We start from the raw sequence: 26181 nt of genomic DNA, 5'->3' as shown, positions 1-26181 counted from the left end.
AAATATCAGCTGCCATATTCATTTGTTTTCTGTTATTTCCTGTATACATAATGCCTTCAGGCAGATACCAGAATGGTTCCTTAGAGGCCATGGCTGGTTTCCTTTCCTGTTAGTTTGTGTTCCAAGCTGGCATTCATGTTATCGTGACCCCAACAACCTCCTTCCCTCCTGATTGTTACCTAAAATTGGTAAGCAATATGTGTGTAACATAATTTAAAAAATGGTGAGTCATTCACTGAATAGCACTTCACCTCGTTTCCAGCAACAAGTAGAGGTAATGTGTGGCTGCCACTCAGTGACAGTAGTAAGTCCATTATATGAAATAAAGTGACTGTCATAGTAAGGGAGACAAGTCTTTGGTATTGGCAACTCAGTAGTGTTTTTTCATTAATTACCTATTTCTTTTGTTACCTAGTGATGGCTGGAAGCCAGCCGATTAAGGACTGCACAAGCCACGATTCCACAATTAGAAAATAATGTGTGAAATGTAACAGTTCCCAGCATGTAACTGGTGCTGTTATTTCACTTTTTTTATTAATTCATTTTTATTTCATTTGAAACCATGTGCAATGGAATGTTTCGAGGAAGCCAAACGTGTAAAATGTAACAGAGGAAGAAAAGCATAACATAACAAAGCCCATGAATTTGGTATTCACTGAGGAACTTCTTCGGGAAAGAAGAGGGCAAAAAGTGAGCCATTATTTCCTGTTGCACAAAGGTGTGACATTCGAAAGTATTGTGTGGCTAGGTGAAACCTGGATTAATGCCAGTCATTAATTACATCGAGGGTGTAGTGACGTAAACCCCAGGAAGTTCAGTGCAAGGATCTGTAAGAAAAAGAGGGCAAATTCTTTTACACATAGGAGCATTGGATGGCTTCATAACCAAACTGTCAGTGTTTCAGTACCAAAAAAAAAGGTGAGTACTGTGAAGAGATGGATAGGATAGTTATTGAGAAATAATTTGTAAAGTCATTTACTACAAATATGACAAAGCCTCCATTAATTTGGATAATGCCTCGTATTATTCACCTGTTCATAAGAAAGCGATTTTGGCAACAAGGAAAGACAAAATTAATCAACAGATCTACATCTTTATTCGTACTCCGCAAGCCACTATACCGTGCGTGGCAGGGTGTACGCTGTACCTCTGCTGGTCACTTCCTTTCCTGTTCCATTTGCAAGTAGAGTGACGAAGTGAGTGTTTATATGTGTCTGTATGAGCCCTGATTTCTCATATCTTACCTTTGTGGTCCTTATACGAAATGTATGTTGGTTGCAGTAGAACAATTCTGCAGTCAGCTGCAAATGTTGCCTTATCTCCAGGAATTCCCCTTTAGAGCTCCCAAAGCATCACTGTAATACCTGAGTGTTGTTCAAATCTACTAGTAACAAATCTGGCAGCCCACCTCCGAATTGGTTCGATGTCTTCCTTTATTCTGACCTGGTACGGATCCCAAACAACCGAGCAGTACTTTGAATAGGATGCATTAGTGTCCTATATGCAGTATCCCTTACAGATGAACAACACTTTCCCAAAATTCTCTCAATAAACTAAGTTGACCATTCACCTCCCTCCGACAATCTTTACATGCTCGTTTCATTACATATCACTGTATCATTATGGCCAGATATTTGAACGATGTGACTGTATCAATTGGGCCACTACTAATGCTGTCCCCTAACATTAAGGGGGTTTGTTTTTCCTACTGATCAACTCACATTTTCCTACATCACACCAACTAGAAATGTCATCTGTCTCCTTGGCAGCAAAAAGAAATGTAAGTACATATCTAAGAGGCTGCTGTGATTGCTCTAGTGGTGCAGAAGAAAATGATCCAAAATCAGATTGTGACAAGTGATGTGTGGTGTTTCTCCATTACTTTAGCTGCAACACTTAAAGAATTGAAGTGGAGAGCATGCCACTGAGTGATCATCACATTCAGTATTTCCTTAAGATTACAACTGTTAAATTATCGATAAATCATTCTGTCACTCATTGTAGAGAAAATTAATAATCCAAATTTTTAGTAACAAACAAACTAAATATTAAACAATGATGCAAAAGTAGTTTGCAATTGTATTGTGAAGTGTGTGACAAATAAGTTCTCTTCAGTTTTTAGAGTTCATGTATTGGAATACTGTTCACTGCCGCCCCCTCCCCCCCCCCCCTCCCCCCCAAAAAAAGAAACCTGTGATTTTTACAAAATTCATCCTTTTCCTGTATAAAAAATGTAACTTTCAGGGTGAGTTTACTAATATTCGTAATTGTTACTGAATCGCGAAATTTCATCGTGCCTTTTTCTTCACGAAGGCAGACATTTGTGTACAATCTTACAATGAGTGTTTTTCCTGAGTAACAAACTACGTGTCAAAAATAGCACCGAAATTGGAGAAAACGAATTTGATAATAAACATACCAAATTTGGTAAAGAACGAACTGAAATTTACAAAAAAGCAGTGACATTGGAAAGAACAAATTTGGCAAAAAAGACACTGATGCTGGCAGATAAAGACCAAATCTGGAAAAATTTAACTCTGGATGTGACAAAAAGAGTAACATTAACTCTAGTAGGTTGAAAAGTAGCAACAAATTTGGCACAAAGTTGTACTGAGTTTAGCAAACTGCCAAGGAATAACACCAAAATTGCCTTGGAATAACAAAAAATGCTAAAAAAATCGCGAAATTACCCATAAAATAAAATGATTTTTACTTGTCCCTAATTATACAACTTACTGTTGTGTGCTTTAAGCTGCTAAGGACTAGAACAAAAAAAAAATTATACTCCCTAGAGGCATTTTCTGACAAGATTGTAATACATCTTCAGGTTCTCAGTCAATGTATTAGATTGTAAATCCTGTTCATATTCTTAGGATTACTTGTAATTTAAACTTATGCCTGGAATTTTTATTTTTCTGTAGTAATGCTTCTTTCACATTCAAGGAAATAAAACAGCCTATTCTTTAGCCCAAGGAAAGTGTTCCTTGGTCCCAGGCAATACTGTAGTATGAACTTCATAATGTGCAAGAATAATGATAGTGTGACTAAACTAATGGTGAGTTATGCAAAAAACTCATTTTTAATGTTTATTTGTTCTGGAATATATCGTAACTCAGAATCCAGAATATGCAGGTAACATTATCGAATGTTACTTGGCATTACTTAGTTGTTCTTCACAAGGTTGTTACAGTTTTCATTTCATCATGTGTTAGCATGGAACAATGGGAGTCCAACTGCCAATATATGTGGAAAATAGGCTGGTTGTTTGACTGCATGGGTTTTCTGGGTCTGACGTGATGATGTGGGTGAATGGTGATACTTTGATCTTTGATAGTTTTCACGTTGAATGTGGTGGTGTGGAATAATGGTTGACTGACAGCTGCAAACATTTTATAGGTAGGATGTCACAATTACAGAACAGTTTTCTTCTGTCTTTGAGTAATGAGGTTTACTAAAGAGTAATTCCAGTTTTCTTTTTTCTGCCAAGTATTTTATGTGAAAATCATGATTCTGAAATGTGAATTTAACTTGGAGAAGAAAATCTGTTGCATAAATATTCTCTTAATATGTAATTTGGTTCTCAGGTACTTCAGTGTTCAGAAAATTGTGTAAATCCCCATTTGGTCATCCAATTTCAGATTTTCATAATGTTACTAAATCCTAGTGTCCCTCTCTATCCTTCCCCAAATAGTTGGAACTAAATCTCTAATAAGTTTGTGAACAGGACATTAAACTCTGCTCTTAGTGCCTTTAATCTTCTGCAACTAAATGTTTCTGTTGCAAAAGATTAGCAACACTTTTTATCTAAAAGATGGATAGATGATTACGGTGCTTATTAGAATGGATTATTTTCCCAACGAACTGTGATTTCAACACTAGGGTAGCATTTGATAAGTTCTTTCCCAAGTCATCTCTTGTTAATTTTACTTGCGTTTTTCCAGAAAGAAGAAGCAGAATGGAAGGAAGCAAGAAATTCTGGTATAAGAACATATGAAGAAGCAATTGAAGAGGAAAAGAAGGCTCAATGGCGTGCAGAGGGGCAGACACTCCTTATGCAGGCAAAGAAAGACAATGTTGCTTTGCAGTTGGAGGCTGCTTTCAGAGAACGACAAATGATGGTCTACAATGAGGTAAATTTATATTTGTTAGCTGTCACCATTAAGAACTACATACTGCCGTAAGTTGAGTGCCAGGATGCAGAGAAAGCACTTCAAATTAGTGCACAATATTTCGTAGAAATTCTAATTAGGTGTGCATTTTGAACTATGTGATTGGAGAGTTTGATCAGCAGATTTAACCTTGAGAAGAGGTTTCATTCAGAAATTGCTTGGGTAAATTTTATGTGGTGTTCGTGTCAATGTAAAGTAATGGTACATGAATGATGTGCAATAATCTGTCCTGATAACTGTTAAAATTGAGCTGCCCCCTCAATGACTTGCACAATTGCTACTTCTGGACATGAAAATTCATTTTCAGTTCTTCTTGGATCACAAGAAATTGCTACTTACAGCCATGTCTGCAATAGAGGTAAAAGTAAATCTACATTGTCGGTGCAGTTTAGTAGAGTGCACTGTCTTTTCAATTGTGAACAGAGCAGTGCAGATTATCTACACATTTCAGATTAACGTGCCTTGAAGGTCATGTCAAGCTTAAACAGCATGTGCAGTGTCACTTAATGGGAAGAAGGGTTTACTGCAACTGCCCTCACAAGTAATTGTGGCCTCGATGTGTTATAGACTCAAAACAAAGCCCCCAGTACTGTGGTATGTGCAGTAGATGAACAGGGACACCTGGAATGAAAAAGTCCATAGTGTAGGTTTTTCCTCAAATGGCTGCAATATTTTTGTAATATGATGATTGCAGAAGAATGTAGAAGCTGTGAGATGAGTGTATCTCAGGCATGTAGTTCCAAATGTTCGCAGCGTGGAGGTGGGTCTGTCATGGTTTGTGCTGGTATCATTCATGGGGCTTTGGGCGTATCTCATCACTATTTGGGGATGTAAGTTTAGGGACAAGATACTCAGTCCTTCAGTAAACATTTTGGTGATGAAATTGTCTTTCAAAATGACACTGCTGAAGTGTAACTTCAGCAACTTAAGACTAGCTGCCTCCAGGAGGCAGGAATGCATAAAATGTAATGGCTTGTGGAATCTGTTAACATGAACCCAAATGAGCGTGCTTGAGACAAGTTGAAATTTGCAGTGCATTGTTGCAAGAAGGCTTCACACTGGATGATCTGACGAGTACTTCTATTAGACGGTGTGATAAGTACGAAAATCCATCCATTGTTGTGATGTTGTGCAGAGCATGCTAAGAGATATCAAAGCATGTTACAAATTAAAGATTGCAGCAATATGGTATTAAATGTTTCTCAGCAGTATATTTTGATTTTGCAGATGTACACCACTGGATAACTCGCCTCTCTTTTGCCCACAGAAAAATTAATCTAGTTTCATAAGACTTATTTCATGGCCTGTTCCTCTTGAAGTTACATCCCCACACTTTCGCAAGCATGCAAGTGATGGAAATACTCATTTGAGTACTTCATATTATACCCACTGGCATTCAATACAAAGATAAATTTCAAAACAAAAGGAACAAGACTGATGGCGCACATATGGTATAATTTGATGAAAAAAGTGCATTAAATGGAGGAATGAGATGCATGTTCAATTCTGCTGGCTGTTGAACACATTGTCTTCATATAAATATGTGGGTGATATTGGACTTGCCAACTTTGACAGATTTGGATGGCACAAACACACAAAAATTGAAGATTTTATCAGCCAGTCAGATCTAGCAATTTTAAATATATGTCTACAAATTATCTAGTGGGCGATCACTTTGTTGAGATTTTAGTAACCAAGGAACGAACAGGTTATTAACAATATTATTCTTGAAAGACCAGATGATTATTTTTCCATGGCCTTAGGATTTTGCATATTTTGTGTGTGTGTGTGTGTGTGTGTGTGTGTGTGTGTGTGTGTGTGTGTGCCAATATGTATTTGGAGGTAGTTACCTTGAAATTACGGTAGTTGGTCCACTTCTGGTGACATTAGCATTCATTAAGGGAAAGGAGAGGAAACCAAGTTTGTACTGAGAAATTGAGAAATAAGCTATGGAAAAAGAAAATTGAATAATTACAGTGAAGTGTTCAGTGAAATCTGTTCTTATTTCTGAATGAATGTGAAGTAATGAATGCTTGTGAAGCCACTTCAGATGATAAACATGTATACAGGGTGAACACTGTGTGTGTGTGTGTGTGTGTGTGTGTGTGTGTGTGTGTGTGTGTGTGTGCACCTTCTGTCGAAACACAAATTTATTAAACATGTGCAATACATAGTGCAAAATGTATCATGACACAACCACGAATCAGTATGTCTCAATGTAATTGCCCTCAAAGTTTGGACATAGCTCTCAGTGCTATTTCACAGATTGAAACACTGTGCAACACACCTGGTACTTCATACATAGTGCATTGTCAAGCAAGCATGGTTCATCCATACCTCTATGCTAAACTTAGTCACTTTAAGTTGCCGGTGCCCTATACTGGAAAGTACTCTCTTCAGTGCATTAGTCATACTTCTGCCAGGAGATTCATCTGAACATGGCTATTGACACATTGGGATATTAGTGGAATGTAACCACAAGATGGTGATTGGTACAAATTTATGTTGAATGCAAAAAACAGTGGATGAAAACACTGTTTGAACAATTTATCATAATCAAAGCAAAGACTGGAACATCATGCAGGAAAGCTATTTTACCTGCAACACTAGTGGTGTAATTTGATTTAGATTGATTCATACTAACTAGCACAGTTCTGCCTATTGGGTCAGGCATACAGCACTGAAATCATTCAAATGTCGAGTATCTACAGATTATGTTCCACTCTCTCAGATGATATTGTAAAGATGTGAAGAAAAACCACGGGCCTGTGCTCTAAGCTATTCATGACCACCTTGCTGATCTTTGTTCTGTTGCCTGCTGAGTTGTCTTTCTCTGGGTCCCAAGTTGTGTGGATATCCTGAGGAATGAACTAGCAGACTGGCTAGAGGAGCTTCTACTTGCTCCCAGCTGTGGATTTGCAGATACACATGAGATCTCTGCTTACTCATAAATAGATCATTATTTGGTGGCTTACTGGCTCATCTGATCACTGCACAATTAAGGAGAGCACTGCTGCATTGTGCCCTTCCTTCCACTGCTCCCAGAAGGAACCTATAGTCCTATGACATCGCTGCATCAGTCACAACAGTTTAACCCATTGTTCTGTTTTGTATAATAAGGCTTCCCCCCCCTCCCCCCCCCCCCCCCCCCCCCACATTTTGGTTGTGGAGCCTTATAGACAGTGGCTCATATCTTAGTGGAATGCCCTCTCCTTTTGGTCCTTGATGCTAAGTAAGGCTTTCTGGGCTCATTGCCTCCAATAGTGGTGAACGATTCATAGTTGGTGACCCGCTTCCTAGTTTTCCTTGAATGTGGTTTTTATTCTCAGTTGGCATGTTTTAATCCACTTTCTCCAATTCGTGGTTGGATGATACAGCAACTAGTGATATTTGTTTTAAAGAGATACAGTCTCGGCTGCAAAACACACTCTTATTTTATATTTTGCCAATAACGTGTTTCACCTTGGTTAAGGCATCTCCAGATTGACTGGCACGATAGGTGTTAAACCCACAAATCACCATCAGTGCAAATGTCTTAGCAGGCAAACACCATTGTCAATATTTTAAGATCATTGTGTGGTGTCCTGAGATAAAATAATATTGAGAGCACATGAGAATTCATGTTTAAAATACATATAATACCTCAGTAGACAGTTGCCCTTGTTCTACATCTACATTTATACTCCACAAGCCACCCAATGGTGTGTGGCGGAGGGCACTTTATGTGCCACTGTCATTACCTGCCTTTCCTGTTCCAGTCGCGTATGGTTCGCGGGAAGAACACCTGCCAGAAAGCCTCCGTGCGCGTTCGAATCTTTCTAATTTTACATTCGTGATCTACTTGGGAGGTATAAGTAGGGGAAGCAATATATTAGATACCTCATCCAGAAACGCACCCTCTCGAAACCTTGACAGCAAGCTACACTGCGATGCAGAGTGCCTCTCTTTCAGAGTCTGCCACTTGAGTTTGCTAAACATCTCCGTAACGCTATCACGCTTACCCAATAAACCTGTGATGAAACGCGCCGCTCGTCTTTGGATCTTCTCTATCTCCTCAGTCAACCCGATCTGGTACGGATCCCACACTGATGATCAATACTCAAGTATAGGTCGAACGAGTGTTTTGTAAGCCACCTCCTTTGTTGGACTACATTTTCTAAGGAGTCTCCCAATGAAGCTTAACCTGGTACCCGCCTTACCAACAATTAATTTTATATGATCATTCCACTTCAGATCGTTCCGTACGCATACTCCCAGATATTTTACAGATGTAACTGCTACCAGTGTTTGTTCTGCTATCATATAAAAGGATCCTTCTTTCTATGTCTTCGCAATACATTACATTTGTCTGTGTTAAGGGTCAGTTGCCACTCCCTGCACCAAGTGCCTATCCGCTGCAGATCTTCCTGCATTTCGCTACAATTTTCTAATGCTGCAACTTCTCTGTATACTACAGCATCATCCGCGAAAAGCCGCATGGAACTTCAGGCACTATCTACTAGGTCATTTATATATATTGTGAAAAGCAATGGTGCCATAACACTCCCCTGTGGCACACCAGTGGTTACTTTGTCTGTAGACGTCTCTCCATTGAGAACAACATGCTGTGTTCTGTTAGCTAAACTCTTCAATCCGGCCACACAACTGGTCTGATATTCCGTAGGCTCTTACTTTATCAGGTGACAGCGTGGCACTGTATCGAACGTCTTCCGGAAGTCAAGGAAAATAGCATCTACCTGGGAGCCTGTATCTAATATTTTCTGGGTCTCATGAACAATTAAAGCGAGTTGGGGCTCACATGATCGCTGTTTCTGGAATCCATGTTGGTTCCTGCAGAGTAGATTCTGGGTTTCCAGAAACATTTTATGCGAGCAAGAAACATGTTCTAAAATTGTACAACAGATCGACGTCAGAGATATAGGTCTATAGTTTTGTGCTTCTGCTCGAAGACCCTTCTTGAAGACTAGGACTACCTGTGCTCTTCTCCAATCATTTGGAACCTTCCGTTCCTCTAGAGACTTGAGGTACACGGCTGGTAGAAGGGAGGCAAGTTCTTTCGCGTACTCTGTGTAGAATTGAATTGGTATCCCGTCTGGTCCAGTGGACTTTCCTTTGTTGAGTGATTCCAGTTGCTTTTCTATTCCTTGGACACTTATTTCGATGTCAGCCATTTTTTTGTTTGTGCGAGAATTTAGAGAAGGAAATGCAGTGTGGTCTTCCTCTGCGAAACAGCTTTGGAAAAAGGTGTTTAGTATTTCAGCTTTACGCGTGTCATCCTCTGTTTCAGTGCCATCAGCTCGGAGTGTCTGGATATGATATTTCGAGCCACTTACTGATTTAACATAAGACCATAACTTCCTAGGATTTTCTGTCAAGTCAGTACATATAATTTTACTTTTGAATTCACTAAATGCTTCACGCATAGCCCTCCTTAAGCTAACTTTGACATCGTTTAGCTTCTGTTTTGTCTGAAAGGTTTTGGCTGTGTTTAAACTTGCAGTGAAGCTCTCTTTGCTTTCGCAGTAGTTTCCTAACTTTGTTGTTGAACCACGGTGGGTTTTTCCCGCCCCTCACAGTTTTACTTGGCATGTACCTGTCTAAAACGCATTTTACGATTCCCTTGAACTTTTCCATAAACACTCAACATTGTCAGTGTCAGAACAGAAATTTTCGTTTTGATCTGTTAGGTAGTCTGAAATCTGCCTTCTATTACTCTTGCTAAACAGATAAATCTTCCTCCCTTTTTTATATTCCTATTAACTTCCATATTCAGGGATGCTGCAACGGCCTTATGCTCACTGATTCCCAGTTCTGTACATACAGAGTCGAAAAGTTCGGGTCTGTTTATCAGTAGGTCCAAGATGTTATCTCCACGAGTCGGTTCTCTGTTTAATTGCTCGAGGTAATTTTCGGATAGTGCACCCAGTATAATGTCACTCGATGCTCTGTCCCTACCACCCGTCCTAAACATCTGAGTGTCCCAGTCTATATCTGGTAAATTGAAATCTCCACCTAAGACTATAACATGCTGAGGAAATTTATGTGAAATGTATTCCAGATTTTCTCTGTTGTTCTGCCACTAATGCTGCTGAGTCGGGAGGTCGGTAAAAGGAGCCAATTATTAACCTAGCTCGGTTGTTGAGTGTAACCTCCACCCATAATAATTCACAGGAACTATCCATTTCTACTTCACTACAGGATAAACCACTACTGACAGCGACAAACACGCCACCACCGGTTGCATGCAATCCATCCTTTCTAAACGTCATCTGTGGCTTTGTAAAAATTTCAGCAGAATTTCTCTCTGGCTTCAGCCAGCTTCTGTACCTATAACGATTTCAGCTTCGGTGCTTTCTATGAGCTCTTGAAGTTCCGGTACTTTACCAATGCAGCTTCGACAGTTTACAATTACGATACTGATTGCTGCTTGGTCCTCGCATGTCCTGACTTTGCCCCACACCCTTTGAGGCTGTTGCCCTTCCTGTACTTGCCCGAGGGCATCTAACCTAAAAAAAAACGCCCAGTGCACGCCACACAACTCCTGCTACCCGTGTAGCCGCATGCTGTGTGTAGTCGACTCCTGACCTATCCAGCGGAACCCGAAACCCCACCACCCTATTGCACAAGTCGAGGAATCTGCAGCCCACACGGTTGCAGAACTGTCTCAGCCTCTGATTCAGGCTCTCCACTTGGCTCTGTACCAAAGGTCCGCAGTCAGTCCTGTCGACGATGCTGCAGATGGTGAGCTCTGCTTTCATCCTGCTAGTGAGACTGGCAGTCTTCACCAAATCATATAGCTGCCGGAAGCCAGAGAGGATTTCCTCCGATCCATAGTGACACACATCATTGGTGCCGACATGAGCGACCACCTGCAGATGGGTGCACCCTGTACCCTTCATGGCATCCGGAAGGACCCTTTCCACATCAGGAATGACCCCCCCCCCCTCCGGTATGCACATGGAGTGCACGTTGGTTTTCTTCCCCTCTCTTGCTGCCATATCCCTAAGGGACCACATTACGCACCTGACGTTGGAGCTCCCAACTACCAGTAAGCCCACCCTCTGCAACCGCCCGGATGTTGCAGACTGAGGGGCAACCTCTGGAATGGGACAAGCAGCCATGTCCGGCCGAAGATCAGTATCAGCCGGAGACAGAGCCTGAAACCAGTTCATCAGACAGATTGGAGAGGCCTTCTGTTGAGTTTTGAGACTTCGTGCAGTGGCCTTGTAGAGCATATAGCATAGTCCAAAGGATACCAAAAATGGAATCAGGCCTACAGAAATGCTTCACAAAAGGTAAATATGTGAGAAATGCTGTTGTACATGTGCCACAATTATTTTAATATATTGGCAATGGTGTTTGCCTACTAAGACACCTGTGGGTGGCAGCTTGTGTGTTCTGCAGCTGTTGTCACCCAATCTGAAGATGCCTTAAACAAGGTGAAAAGTGTTATTGGCAAAATATAAAATAATAAAGCCTGTTTTGTAGCCAAGACTGTTTCAGCCAGCCTCCAGAGAAGGAGCCGGAGCAGGGTGGTTAAGGATGGGGTCTCTCTCACTATATCACTAGGTCTGGGGGCTCCTGACCCCAGTTCTTTGACTTGGCTACTGTTTCATCCCTCTTTTACTCTGTTCAGCCATTTTTGATTCAGTTTCCCTCCTCCTTGTTGAACTCAATTCACTACACTAGGCGTTTCACTCTTTTGAACTGCGGACACTTGTGACTGTAATGGAACAGGACGTGGGACTGCTGTGAGTGGCATATCGCCTGTCGCATGCAGAGCCCTGGGGACGCCCTTCTGCTGACTTCCCTATTTCCTTCATCTTGCTTTTATTATTCATGATGTTTTCAGCTTTATTACTGTTACTGTTATGAATCTCCTGACTAGATTAGAAATTTCAAGTAGTAAAGGGTACATAAATAAGACGCAATAATGTTTATTGCATATCTACATTTTGTCACTGTGTGGCCATCTTCACTGCAAAAAAAAAAGTGGGAAGAACCGATTAAAATATGGCATCATCATCTCGTATTAAATTTATAGGTGCACAGGCATTAGATTAGTCAGTCATAAAATACATGCCAATAAATGTAAGTTAAAAAAACTTCTAAGAAAAGACAGCTTGCTACTTACCATAAAGATTACATATTAGGTTGCAGAAAGGCACAGTTACTACGCGTACACAAAGCTTTCAGCCACAGCCTTTGTCAGAAAAAGAGAAACACACACCATTCATTCACATGAGCAAGTGCAAGTGCACGCACACACACACCATAGCTATCTCTGGAATTGGTTGGAATGCATTTATCATGTGAGAATTCATTTATTGTGCGGGATGGAAGCAGCAATTTTGAGGAAGTGGGGAAGGGGAAGAGATAGGAGTATATGTGTGGGAGGAGAGAGGAGTGCTGTCTGGCAGTGTGAAGGACTAGAATGCCAACAAGTGTGACATCAGGAGGCTGTGGGGTAGTGTGGTGGGGAAAACGGAGTGAAAAAGGGGAGGAGTGGGGAAAGATTGGCAGGTGTGTTGTCAAAGGTCAGCAAACAGAGGGTGGGAGATGAAAATGGTGAGGTGGTGATAAGATAGATGGTGGAAGCTGCCAGTTGGAGTGTGTGGGGACAGTATGTAACTGTAGGTTGAGGTTAGGATAGTTACGGGAGTGGAGAATGTGTTGCAAGGATGACTCCCATCTGCATAGTTGAGCTGGTGGTGGAGGGGAGGGCCCAGATGGCACAGGTACAGCAGCAGCCATTTTATGTTCAGCTGCATGTTATGGTACAGGGTGGTCTACTTTGCTCTTGGCCACAGTTTGGTGGTGGCTGTTCATCCTGGTGGATGGCTAGTTAGTAGTGATACCAATATAAAAAGTTGTTTTGTGATTGCAGCCCAATCCACCCACCCAGCACTTTCTATTCCAGTCCTGTCACAGGTTTATCATATCCCATCAGGGGGAGGGCTACACAACTTTTTATGTTGGTATCACTACCAACCAGCTATCCACCAGTATGAACAGTCACCACAAAACCGTGACCAAGAGCAAAGTAGACCACTTTGTGCCATAAAATGCAGGTGAACATAACATGTCTGATTTCAGTGGCTGCTTCCCTACCTGAGCCATGTGGATCCTCCCCTCCACCACCAGCTTTCCTGGACTGTGCAAATGGGAGTCGTCTTAGAAACACATTCTCCACTCCCATAATTACCCCAACCTCAGCCTACGGTAACACACCGTTCACACATCTCCATCCAGCAGTTTCCACCCTCTGTTCTATCACCACCTCACCATTCTCATCTCCCACCATCTTTGTTTGCTGCCCTCTGCCAATGCCCATGTCCGTTTTACCCCCTCCTCTCCTTTTTCGCTCTGTTTTCCCCACCACCCTGCCTCACAACCTTCTGATGCTGTGCCTGTTGGAATTCTAGTCCCTGCACACTCAACCAGACACTGCCCCCCCCCCCCCATCCATCTGCCACAGTTAGTGGTCGTGTGTGTGTGTGTGTGTGTGTGTGTGTGTGTGTGTGTGTGTGTGTGTGTGTGACACTGTGACCAAGAGCAAAGTAGACCACTCTGTGCCATAACATGCAGGTGAACATAACATGTCTGATTTCAGTGGCTGCTTGCTCGTGTGAATGAATGGTGTGTTTCTCTTTCTTCGGAAGAAGGTTGTGGCTGAAAGCTTTGTGTAAGTGTCTTTTGATTGTGCATGTATGCAACTTAATGTGTCACCTTTAAGGTAAGCAGCACTCTATCTATTCCCACACTGTTGATCATCCCACCTGCAGTTTCCAGTGTTTAAAAGTATTTGTATATGCACATAGTCCCAACAGGGCTATTCATGTCAGAGGTTGAGTCCACACTTAGGCCACTGTTCAATTGCAACACAGCTGGCTTCAGTGTACATCATACCATTCTAAAGTGCCATCCTTACATGTATGATACTTCGGCAGCATGTATTTACTTTATTTTATACTTCCATAAATGTGGGTACATAAAACAAATCAGGTGGTTGTAACTAAAAGTAGTGACAAATGTTTTATAGTTATACATGCTGGTAACTGTATGAACTAGATTTTGTCAGTTACTGCTGCATATTTTATAACTGAACACAATTTTTAAATGTGTTGTAACTATAAACAGTGGCCACAGTCTGAACTCAGCCTCTGATCTGAATAGTCCCACTGGGACTGTGAAAAAATGTTTTTTTTAATCCTTTAACTTAAATTTGCTGGTATGTATTTTATGATCGCATTTAAAGCTTACACAACTGTACATTTAATAAAACACACGTTTACTTATTGTTACTGGTTCTTCCCATATTTTTAACTCTGAAGATGGTCCCAAAGTGACCAAAATGTAGATATGTAATAGATGTCAGATTGCTGTACCCTTTACTGTTTGAAATGAATATAGTTGTTGGGCACAACTGTTCCCTTATAGGATCAAGCCTGATGAGAAAAGGTTTTTGCTGGACTTACCTGCCTACTTCAGGATACATTACTCTTGGATTGAGGGACTTTGATGACTTTGTTCTTTGGTCCATTATTGCACCTCCTCCCACCCCCCCCCCCTCACTCCCCACCCTATCAGCCAGCCAGCCAACCAACCAACCAACAAAGAACCATAGCAGAATGAAGTTGTGATAAGTATTTTTGGACTGGATGAATATGTTTAACTAGATACATGTGATAGGATTATTTCGGGTAGATGCTGCAGATCACTGATAAGTGCTGTATTAAATCAAATATATCTTGTACCATCTGGAGATGTTGTAATTTTCCTGTTATGACCACCACAAATCAGAATACAGCTATCGACCACAGGTTGGAGTGTTAGTGAGGGGCAATTGGGACTACAGTTTCATCAATTCTGAATACAGTGAAGCCCCACTTTTACACTTTTCAAGGGACTTCAAAGAATGGTGTAAAATGCGGAAAAGTGTGAAATGTGGGAAGTAACACTTTAAACTGTAAAAGTTACGTATAGGATACCCCTTTGCATTTTTGCACTGTGTGTATATGTACATGATAGGCATCAAAATACTTGTTAGTGACTTGCTTATTATCTGATGAAGATTTATTATCTAATAAAAACCACCGGTGGAATGGAACTGAAAACCATTGGGAAGTAGAAAAGTGTGACTCAATTTCATAATCGATGTTTTTGGCAAGCCTGCAGCTGTTATTATTTAAATGATGAAACACTGTACCAGTTACGTATGTTTTTCATGCTTAGCTTGACGTGTTTCAAGAACTTTCTCTCGTTGTCCAATGCGTGTATTTACATAAGTATTTTGTGTGGCGTTTACGTGTGTTGTTCTGCATCTCTTGCACTGTATTTGTCTTTTTGAGGTTGTCAGGTAGTGTGCCGCCTCAGTTATGTAAATAAGTCTCACAACATGCAAAGTCTCACTGTGCTTCTGTATTTAAACCAGAAACATATGAGCAACGCAGAGTGAGTGAAGGTGTCAATGTTTAAAGAGGCCAAATGACAAAACACGCTAAATATGATTAGACAAAGAGTGATGGACAATCACAACAATCAGGAAACTGCACGTGCACAATAGAGACAATTTGTAAATGGTTGTGATTGGTCTTGATATCTTTATTGTAGCAAACCTCGACCACCCAGAAGCGATATTGGGACATTGGTTTACAGAGCTTGGTAGCGGCAGGACATATGGCACAAATTGTGTAAACTTTACACGTTTACTGCACCACATCCTCTGAGCAGAGCACCCTGGTGTTAAGAAGTTAACCATGTAATGTTTGTAAACACGACTTGATGGCCAACATAGTCATTTTGTCAGATTTTTTTCTCCACAAACATTTTTTCAGAAGTTTAAATCGCGGGAAAATTAAAAATATGGTGATGCAAAATGACATTTCGAACATAGGAAATTTGACAGGAGTTACAAAAACGTCTTAAGTGGTGGGAGTACGCTAATTCTGGGAACGTAAAATTGGGGTTATACTGTAGTTAAATTTTCACAATGAGGTGCTGAATTTGCCTCTTGTAAATGTCACTGGAAACACCCAAACTGGTACAGCATATTATAGTTCGTAAAATATACAAAGAGAAAAATGGTTCTACATTTTTATAATCAAATGTGGCTGCCTGGTAACTTTCACAACTTGAGATGTAGGCAATCCCTTTCCAAATCACAGGAAGTATTCTATATTGCCCAGTAATTTAGTGTTGCCTTCACTAACTCAGTATGAAAGCCTGGAATGAGAGGTTGACTGGTGTGGCCAGCATATTACAATCCAGTAAGCACCTCAGTCACTGCATTCTCGATTCAGGAGGTATTACTTTACCCTTGAGTTATAAGAAGCCATAACATGTAATTATCATCATTCTTCATCCATTCATAGTCATCATTTGTCCAGTTGTCGTCGTCATTCATCTGTAGGATTCCTATAACACTACTTAAGGGCTTTGTTTCCCCAGTTACATAAATTCCTAACAAAATATCCCAGCTTCATATGGTCATTCCCTTTAGTTTTAGCATTGTTGGTGCTGTCACACACATTTGCAAAAGTGATGTCCCATGATTTTTTAACGACAGCAATATTACATAGTCCATAGTATGCTTCCCATGTCACTAATCTCTGTATATAGATGCTTTTCCTCCAATTTGTAGCAGTTATTTGTTAGTTCAATTTGACAGTGAGTGGGTAGAATTAATGTTCAATTTTCATCCGACAAATTTGTGGATGTATAAATGCAGATTAAATTCAAAGGCTGGTTAAGACTTTCCTACAGGAAGTATTCTTCCTAGCACTGCCAGTGGAGACACTAAAACTGAAGACAGCATTCATAGCATTCAATAGCTTCCTTTTTCAGAGAGTAAAGAGGAACTTGTGAAGTTTGAAAATGGGTGCAATTCATTGACCCTATGGTAAGAATAACCCACTTGTTACAAGGAAGAGAGGGGTCAAAGATTACGGAAAAGGCTTTCAAGAGAATACCACATCAGAGTTAATAGGCACTTGTTAGCTCCAGTAGAGTTATAATAGAAGGCACAGACTGAGAACTGTAGATGAATTAGAGGAATAGAAAATGAAAAATGGCGATACTACTGTAGTGAAAGAATATGAAGAGGGTGTGATACACAACTAATAAAATTTTAAGAAGCATGATGTAAAAAAGGAATGGGGTAGTTGAAGCTTGGGTTGAGGAGGGCTGTGGGGTGACAGTGTTAAAACGAAAGTTACCATTTCTGGAGTCCAGGGAAATTAGTGCCAGGTGAGAAGCTCAAAATTATGTATTGGGTGTAGGAGGTATATGTCTCATTTCAAAGTGTGTTCATTCACTAGGATACTGCACATCCCTGAGGTACAGTTCTTCGTTGATTCATGCTTTACACAATTTTGGTTATGTTTATCCTGCTATAGAAAGCTGTGCCATGACCACATTCCTGTTAAGAAGCAGTAGTAGTTTGTTACCCCACTTTGTGTTTCATGATTTGCCATTGGTGGGGATGGACTAGATGACAGAGGATGAGTGCATGGTGCTGGTTTTACAGTGAGGATGGTTGCAGGGGTTACAGCCTTGGAGTAGGAATGGTGGTCTAAGAGAATATCATGTAGATTGACAGGGACATTGTGAAGCTGAGAAGGGTGGTTGAAGGAAACAATAAAAGGTTTGGTATGCCTATGAGGAAGATCTTATTTCATAGCTTGATAGTTCAACCTTGAGATCTGTTTATTCATTTAAGACCTGGGTGGTGCTAAGTAATTATGAACTGCATCTGATTTGGAAGTAGGCACTATGTTGGTCAGAGGGAGAGAGGAGACATGACAGAAAATTTGTTTGTGGATGAGGTTAGTGAGGCAGTTACAGAAGAGGAGAGCCTATGTGGCTGTTAGTATAAGTGTGAGGGATTTTCATTTTCTTTGCAAGGTAAATATATCTGGTACTGCACGAAACTGCTAAACTTGTGCACTAAAACCCTTGCATATTTGCACCTAATCAAACTATCTTGGAATATTTCCCACAAATGGATCTGCTTGGCAGTCTCCTCCGTCATTCCAACTAGCATAGCTTCTAATTAATCAACACCACCCTCTCATTGCCCATGTCTTTAATGTCTCAAGAGATTGCTCCACCACGTTACCAGCTTTCTTAAGACAGCCTTCTAACCTTCACAACATTGTCAAACCATACCACATTTCTCAGATCACAAATGTTACCTCAGGGTTGCTGCTCTACAACTACACCCACTATAAAACCTACCCTATGCAACCACACAGTACCTCCTTCTCCAGCCCCATCACTCATAGTTTGTATGTGATTAGAGGCAGAGCAACTTGTGAAAATACTCATGTTTATTAGCTGATGCTTTCATTACATGACTTTCAGTATATGGAGGAGTATAACTGAAATAATGTGATCTGTTAATGGACACACAAGAAATGTCAGCTTTAAATTGCTTCAGCATTATCTGTAACATAACTTAAGACCTTAATGCCTGCTATAGCACAGAGGTCATTTAGATCCTCCCACTTAACGCTAGTCCCTTGAGCTTTGTGGATGAAATCTTCCTTTCAAACATATTTTCGTGTCCTAATCTGTCACACTAGCCCTACCTCTATTTCTTATATAGTGTTAGAATTTTGTAGTAGTTTCTACACATTTACTGTATCCTTGTCTGCACAACCTTCCTCCTTTCTATTTTTTCTGCATTCATGTTATTTAATTGTAGGATCATTTGTGCTATTAATTCCCTTCTATTTCTAATTCAGCTTTACTTCCATCCTGTCAATCATATTTGAACTAAGTGGCTAGTTATTACTTATGGACTATCATACATCTCCATTCTCTAATTCGTATCTTCTTATATTTGCCTCCATTACTTCATGTAGCAAGTGGGTCTGGTGGTTTGGCCCCCATAAAGCCGTCCGCACACATTGATGTGTACACAGATGACATAACCCATGTCACGACACATGGCCCTGTCGGCACATACCACGAGTTGCTTAACGTGATTTATCACTATCCAGCTGCAGATGTTGGGTTTATTTGGCTCACAAACTGTACAGTTTTTACGTTAGCTCTATTAAAATACACCTTTCTTTTCTTGACCATATGCTAGTTGTGTTGTTCTGTCTGTGGTATACATAAATAAAAACTTCAAACATTACGGAACATGTAATGTGACAAATGTGAAAGATATGCAACCACTCAGGAAGATCATCACCTTAAAAAAGTTCACCTGATCAAACTAACCCCTGACAGAGCGCACACTTAAATTTCCATAACATCAAATATTAGAGAAATTCATTCTGTCAGTTTTGTAGGAAACTCCCACAATATTTCAGAAAATGTGAATTTTCTACTATTCCAGACCTCGGTTCCAGATCGTGGTTCTTCACCCAGCTACGCTGCGCTAACAACACGTATCTTCACAGATCTTATATTAGACTGTTCCAAAAGCTTCAATTGCCAAAATTGTATTGATATTCAATTATAACAAATGCTAGTAAGAATGACATTCTCATGAAACTTCCTTTAATGTGCTGTTGCCTTAAAATGGCTCTCTCTCATAACGCTTGAATTATAACGTGAATGTAACTAAATACGAAAATTCAGATACTAATATGATGTTTTCCATGATTTTATTACAACAAATCATACGAGTAGCGATTCGTTCTCGGGACATTCCATGTGCTGGTGCTTAGAAACAGCACATATTCATAGCATTTAATGTACAACAAAAACCCACAGAAAATGTGTTTCTTCTGAACATGACAAATACGGTATGTCATCTTGCTTTGTGCTTGTGACGTAGAGCGCGTTCTCGCATCCTTTTGTTCTACTTTACCTTCCATGTTGCCAAAATATCGCAGAATTCATTTTGTGTTTCACGTGATGAAATGGCTGCTCAACAAGAAAAATTAGTAAGACACATAAGAAAACTCGCAGGGTGCCATGTCAACGTTAGCTGACTCGTTCTGTGTGCTGATGGCTTGAGGTTTTTTAGCAGATTATAGATTCACATTTTGGAATTGGCTTACAACATTGTGGCAATTTGAGCATAGGTAGTTTATGAAATTAAAGTATTTGCTGTTGATAGATTTGTAAAACCTTAGCTTTGAAATGTATTTTTGTTTTATGAAAGGAGAAAAGTGCGGTGAAGATAAGGATATCTTAAAAACAGCTCAGATAAAACTAAGAATGAGAGAGTTCTTCTAAGTGAAGCAACTTTTGTGAGGCATTATGCAGTCATTCATATGTACAAAAGTGAGACAAAAAGTAAGGTCTCAAATTTCTTTGTAAATAATGAAGTTTAAGTGAAAAATTTGAATTTGGCACTATTCCGCAAAGCTCGTTCTCCAATCCACTGAAGTAACTTTGTGTTAACAGATGCCAGTACTGCAATTGCTTCAGATGCCAGTACTGCAGTTGCTTGCAAAGTGGTCCACATTGCTGTTTATATTAGATTGCATTCTGTGATTGAGTACTTGATTGCAGAAGGTGAAGCACCCTTTCGCATTCAAGATAGACTGAAAAATGTGTTGGGATGCAACAGTGGATATTAGCACTGTTAGACAACAGGCCTGTCGTAACAAAGCTTAAGAGCAAAGAGCATGGGCTGACGAAATGTGGAACAGCTGAATGGTGTCTGTAGTGACTCCACACAACATTCAGCCAATGATGTCATTCGTGGTGACCACCGGGTGGCTGCAGATAATTTGTCACATTACCTACCCAAGTAAAGGCAGTGCGGTGATCGTTCCACAACTTGCATATGAAGGGTTTGTTCAACTTGCATACCACGAATGTTAATCAACCAGAATAGAGAGACAAAGAAAAGCAATTGCCTTCCAGGTCTTGTAGTGTTTCCATTTTGGGGGGGGGGGTGTTACTGGGAGAGAGGGAAATAATAATAATAATAATAATAATAATAATAATAATAATAATAATAATAATAATAATAATAATAAGCAGAAACAGCAAACCCAGCTAAATATCGCCCCATAACATGCCTACCAACAATATACAAAATATTAACTTCAGTCATTACACAGAAATTAATGACACATACAACACAGAACAAAATTATAAATGAAGAACAAAAAGGCTGTTGCAAAGGAGCACGAGGATGTAAAGAGCAACTGGTAATAGATGCAGAGGTGACATATCAAGCTAAAACTAAACAAAGGTCACTGCACTACGCATACATTGATTACCAAAAAGCTTTTGATAGTGTACCCCACTCATGGTTACTACAAATATTGGAAATATACAAAGTAGATCCTAAATTGATACAGTTCCTAAACATAGTAATGAAAAATTGGAAAACCACACTTAATATCCAAACAAATCCAGATAATATCACATCACACCCAATACAGATTAAGCGTGGAATATACCAAGGAGACTCATTAAGTCCTTTCTGGTTCTGCCTTGCTCTGAACCCACTATCCAACATGCTAAATAATACAACTTATGGATACAATATTACTGGAACATACCCACACAAAATCACACATTTGCTATACATGGATGATCTAAAACTACTGGCAGCAACAAATCAACAACTCAACCAATTACTAAAGATAACAGAAATATTCAGCAATGATATAAATATGGCTTTTGGAACAGACAAATGTAAGAAAAATAGCATTGTCAAGGGAAAACACACTAAACAAGAAGATTACATATTGGATAACCACAGCAACTGCATAGAAGCGATGGAAAAACAGATGCCTATAAATATCTAGGATACAGACAAAAAATAGGAATAGATAATATAAATATTAAAGAAGAACTAAAAGAAAAATATAAACAAAGACTAACAAAAATACTGAAAACAGAATTGACAGCAAGAAACAAGACAAAAGCTATAAATACTTCTGCTATACCAGTATTGACCTACTCATTTGGAGTAGTGAAATGGAGTAACACAGACCTAGAAGCACTCAATACACTTACATGATCACGATGCCACAAATATAGAATACATCACATACATTCAGCAACAGAAAGATTCACATTAAGCAGAAAGGAAGGAGGAAGGGGATTTATCGATACAAAAAACTTACATTATGGACAGGTAGACAATTTAAGAAAATTCTTTCAAGAACGAGTAGAAACTAGCAAAATACACAAAGCAATCACTCATATAAATACATCGGCTACACCACTGCAATGTCATAACCACTTCTACAACCCTTTAGATCACATAACATCAACAGATACGAAGAAAGTAAATTGGAAAAAGAAAACACTACATGGCAAGCACCCGTATCATCTAACACAGCCACACATCGATCAAGATGCATGCAACACATGGCTAAGAAAAGGCAATATATACAGTGAGACGGAAGGATTCATGATTGCAATACAGGATCAAACAATAAACACCAGATATTACAGCAAGCATATTATTAAAGATCCCAATACCACAACAGATAAATGCAGACTTTGCAAACAACAAATAGAAACAGTAGATCACATCACAAGCGGATGTACAATACTAGCAAATACAGAATACCCCAGAAGACATTACAATGTAGCAAAAATAATACATCAACAGCTTGCCTTACAACATAAACTTATAAAACAACATGTTCCCACATACAAGTATGCACCACGAAGTGTACTGGAGAATGATGAATTCAAATTATACTTGAACAGAACCATTATAACAGATTAAACAAGACCACATAACAAACCTGACATCATACTCACCAATAAAAAGAAGAAATTTACACAACTAATCGAAATATCCATGCCCAATACAACAAATATACAAAAGAAAACAGGAGAAAAAATTGAAAAATACATCCAACTGGCTGAGGAAGTCAAGGACATGTGGCATCAGGATAAAGTTGACATTATACCAATTATACTATCAACTACAGGGGTCATACCACACAATATCCACCAGTACATCAATGCAATACAGCTACATCCAAATGTATATATACAACTACAGAAATCTGTAATTATTGATACATGTTCAATTACCCGAAAGTTCCTAAATGCAATATAACACATACCATACAATTAAAAGGAAGTGACGCTTGATCAAGGTCCGCGTCACTTTCATTTTTAACCAGACATAACGTCTGAGACAAGAAAGAAATAATAATAATTGGGACCAGAGAAGAAACATGTGTTCACATTTTGAACTGAAATGAGGCAATCAGTGAAATGGCATCACAGAAACTCACTGAAGTAGTTATTGCCATGGTATTCTGGGCTGCAGAGGATGTGATTACGGTTAATTTTTTGGAGCAGGAATGGACAATAAATTATCAAATACATTAGAACCCTTAAACAGCTTAATTGCCTCTTCAGCAAGTTCACTCCTATTCTTCTGCTTGATAGTGTAAGGCCTCATGCCAACTGTCACACCACTTGAAAAGATTATGGAAATTGGGTAGAAAGTACTACATAATCCTCCATACAGTCCTGACCTAACACTATCAGACTTCCATTTGTTTGGACCACTGCGAACAGCTCATCACAGGATTCACTTTGAAGATCCGAAGGTCTTTAAAAGTCCGTGTGTCAGTGGCTTCAGAAGTAGAACTGTGCGTTTTACCACACTGGAACACATATGGTTGTTAAAAGGCAGACCAAAATTGTGGAAATGGATGATCATATTGAGAAGTTGTAAATGAATAGTCAGTGTTGCAGTTTTCAGCCTATGTGGTTGCATTTGAAATTATTCTTCTTCCTCTTCTTCTCTTTTTTTTAAGAAAAAGTCTGTCGAGGGCTCAGCTCTTCCACTGCATTATTTACATTGTGCAAGAACTTGTACTACATTTAAACAACTGTGTTTCTTAAAGAGCCGAAGTTTGGATGACCTTGAATAGAGCACATATTTTTGTACTTATGGCATTGCACTGTGCTGTCAGTTGGAAAGCAAACACGGATTAAACAGTCTATCTTGTCAACTGACTCTAATGTCTTGTTAGAATTGTGTGTCCAGTTATATCGAGACAATTAAAAATGAATACATTATTAGTTTTTGAATAAGTTTTAGGGAAATAAATTGTTGTGGAGTTACTGTAAGCAACTAGACAGCTGTGATGAAACTATTAAAATGTATCCAATTAGTGGTGTCAGTAAAATGTGTTTCAAAAGAAAAGGCAATTTTTGTTGACAAGATTTTAAACAAATAAGCAAAAACAGATTGAAGAAACAGAGGAGGATGATATGGGGAGAAATATTCCACAATGCCAAAGATGTTAAAAGTAAGGGAATAAATTAGTAAGTGTTGACAGAAAAGGTAAAACATTGGGGTTAAAACCATATCACTTACTAAATGTGCAGACTAGAAAGAGACTGGAAGTGACCAAAGAAAGAATGGTAATCCTACAGTAGTGGGCTGTTCTGTTGAGTCAGCTTTGTTGACTACAGTTTTACATTGTCATGTACTACTTATTCACATGTTTCCTATAGTGCTGTCAAAAGTTACTCACTATGCACCAGCATACAGAAACAAAAAAAGTTTGCTGCTGCCAGCTTAGGTTCCTAGTATACCTGTTCTATTATTCACACAGTGTTAACTTCATGTGTTAAATATCACTGCATCCGTAATTACTTATCATTTCATGATCTTTTTTTACTAGGTGAAGAGACGGCTGGACTACCAGGTGGAAAAAGATGCAGTAGACCGGAGGATTGCCCAGCGTCATATGGTCAGCTGGATTGTCAGCAATGTCCTTAAATCAATAACACCTGAACAGGAGAAGCAATCTTTAAGGAAGTGCATTGCAGATCTTAAAGCATTGTCTGTGCGACAGTAGGTGCTTACAGGAAAATAAGTATGCATTGTTGGTATTAAAAACATCAGAACTATGTTCTGCATTAATGTAAATTCCTTTTTGGTAATTTATAAATTTATGCCTGTGAGAGAACAGGCATAGTTACATTATAGACCAGGATATTATGGTTGTAGTGTCAGACAAATCACATATGTATATTGAATTTGAGTTTTAACATAAGGTGAATAATGAGAAAATAAATTGTGTATGATGGGTAATATTCATGTACTGTATATGAAAACATCCTCTAAAATTGTATGTTAATAATGAAGTTATTGTTTCACAATTATTTTAGTCTCTGGAATGAAAATTAAGGCTGCAGATCATGAACTTTGGCTAATTGTTTGCGTTATACATGGTGCTGCATTATATCATTCTCAATTTGAAAAAAGATTGTTTATACTTTTTATTTTGTTGCTTTATTTTCAACCATGAAAAATTATTTTTGAGAAGTATCCGATTCTAACAGTAGTTTTTTCTTCGTCAGAATAAAAATGGAACTTGTAAGTGTATCATGGAAAATTGTTCACCTGTATGCTTCACTCAAATAAACCTGTTGTACATAACTAGAAGCATCATTGAAACCAGAAGCTTACATATGTAATGTTGTGTGTAGTATTAAACTTCAAGTAATAATGAAAGTTCACTTGAGATCAGAGTTTGTTGTGGTATGCAGTGCAGTTAGCAGTTCCCAGTAGTGAATGTTTCATAGTATTAGGAGGCACAATAGCTTCTTTGTACACTTCTATTACATACAAAAAAACATATGAAACGAGACTGAATATTGCATATTGCAACAAGCCTTGGTGAATGGTTTTGCTTCCTTACTCTCTACAACAAATCTAACATTTTTGTGGTAGGAGTATTTTTGAGGTGAATTTCCTTTCTCTGCATAGTATGCTGGATAAATCATTAATAAGGAAAAGTATTCTGAAGATCCCAGGATGCTATGCACTTAGTCATCAACCTACATCTGTACTTCACAAGCCACCTTTGAGTATGTGGCAGAGGGTGCTTTGTTTGGTTGACACTTCTAGGACTGTACATTCTCGGAACCTCAACAGTAGACTATACTGTGATGCAGAATGCCTGTAATGAAACACACTGCTCTTCTTGATCTTCTCCATTTCATCTAATCAGTCCTATCTCATATAGATTCCATATCAATGAGCAAGTGTTCTGTAAGCTACTTCCTGTGTTGGACCAATTTCCTGAGGATTCTTCCA

At 39.2% G+C, this 26181-nt stretch overlaps 1 protein-coding gene across 1 annotated transcript in view; it reads left to right on the top strand.

Annotated features, from left to right (window-relative positions):
* LOC124721809 (ATP synthase subunit b, mitochondrial-like) overlaps positions 1 to 25521 on the top strand; it is a 31082-nt gene extending 5561 nt beyond the window's left edge. Inside the window, exons 4-5 of the mRNA XM_047246929.1 lie at positions 3942 to 4130; positions 24761 to 25521. Coding sequence (XP_047102885.1) covers positions 3942 to 4130; positions 24761 to 24937 — 366 coding nt within the window. The 3' untranslated portion in view covers positions 24938 to 25521. The remainder of the gene's footprint in view (positions 1 to 3941; positions 4131 to 24760) is intronic.
* Positions 25522 to 26181: the final 660 nt, after the last annotated feature.

The sequence above is a fragment of the Schistocerca piceifrons genome, chromosome X (genome assembly GCF_021461385.2).
Source record: "Schistocerca piceifrons isolate TAMUIC-IGC-003096 chromosome X, iqSchPice1.1, whole genome shotgun sequence".
Taxonomy (NCBI): Eukaryota; Metazoa; Arthropoda; class Insecta; order Orthoptera; family Acrididae; genus Schistocerca; species Schistocerca piceifrons.
Note: the sequence above shows the minus strand (reverse complement) of the source record. Positions and strands in the feature narration are given on the sequence as shown.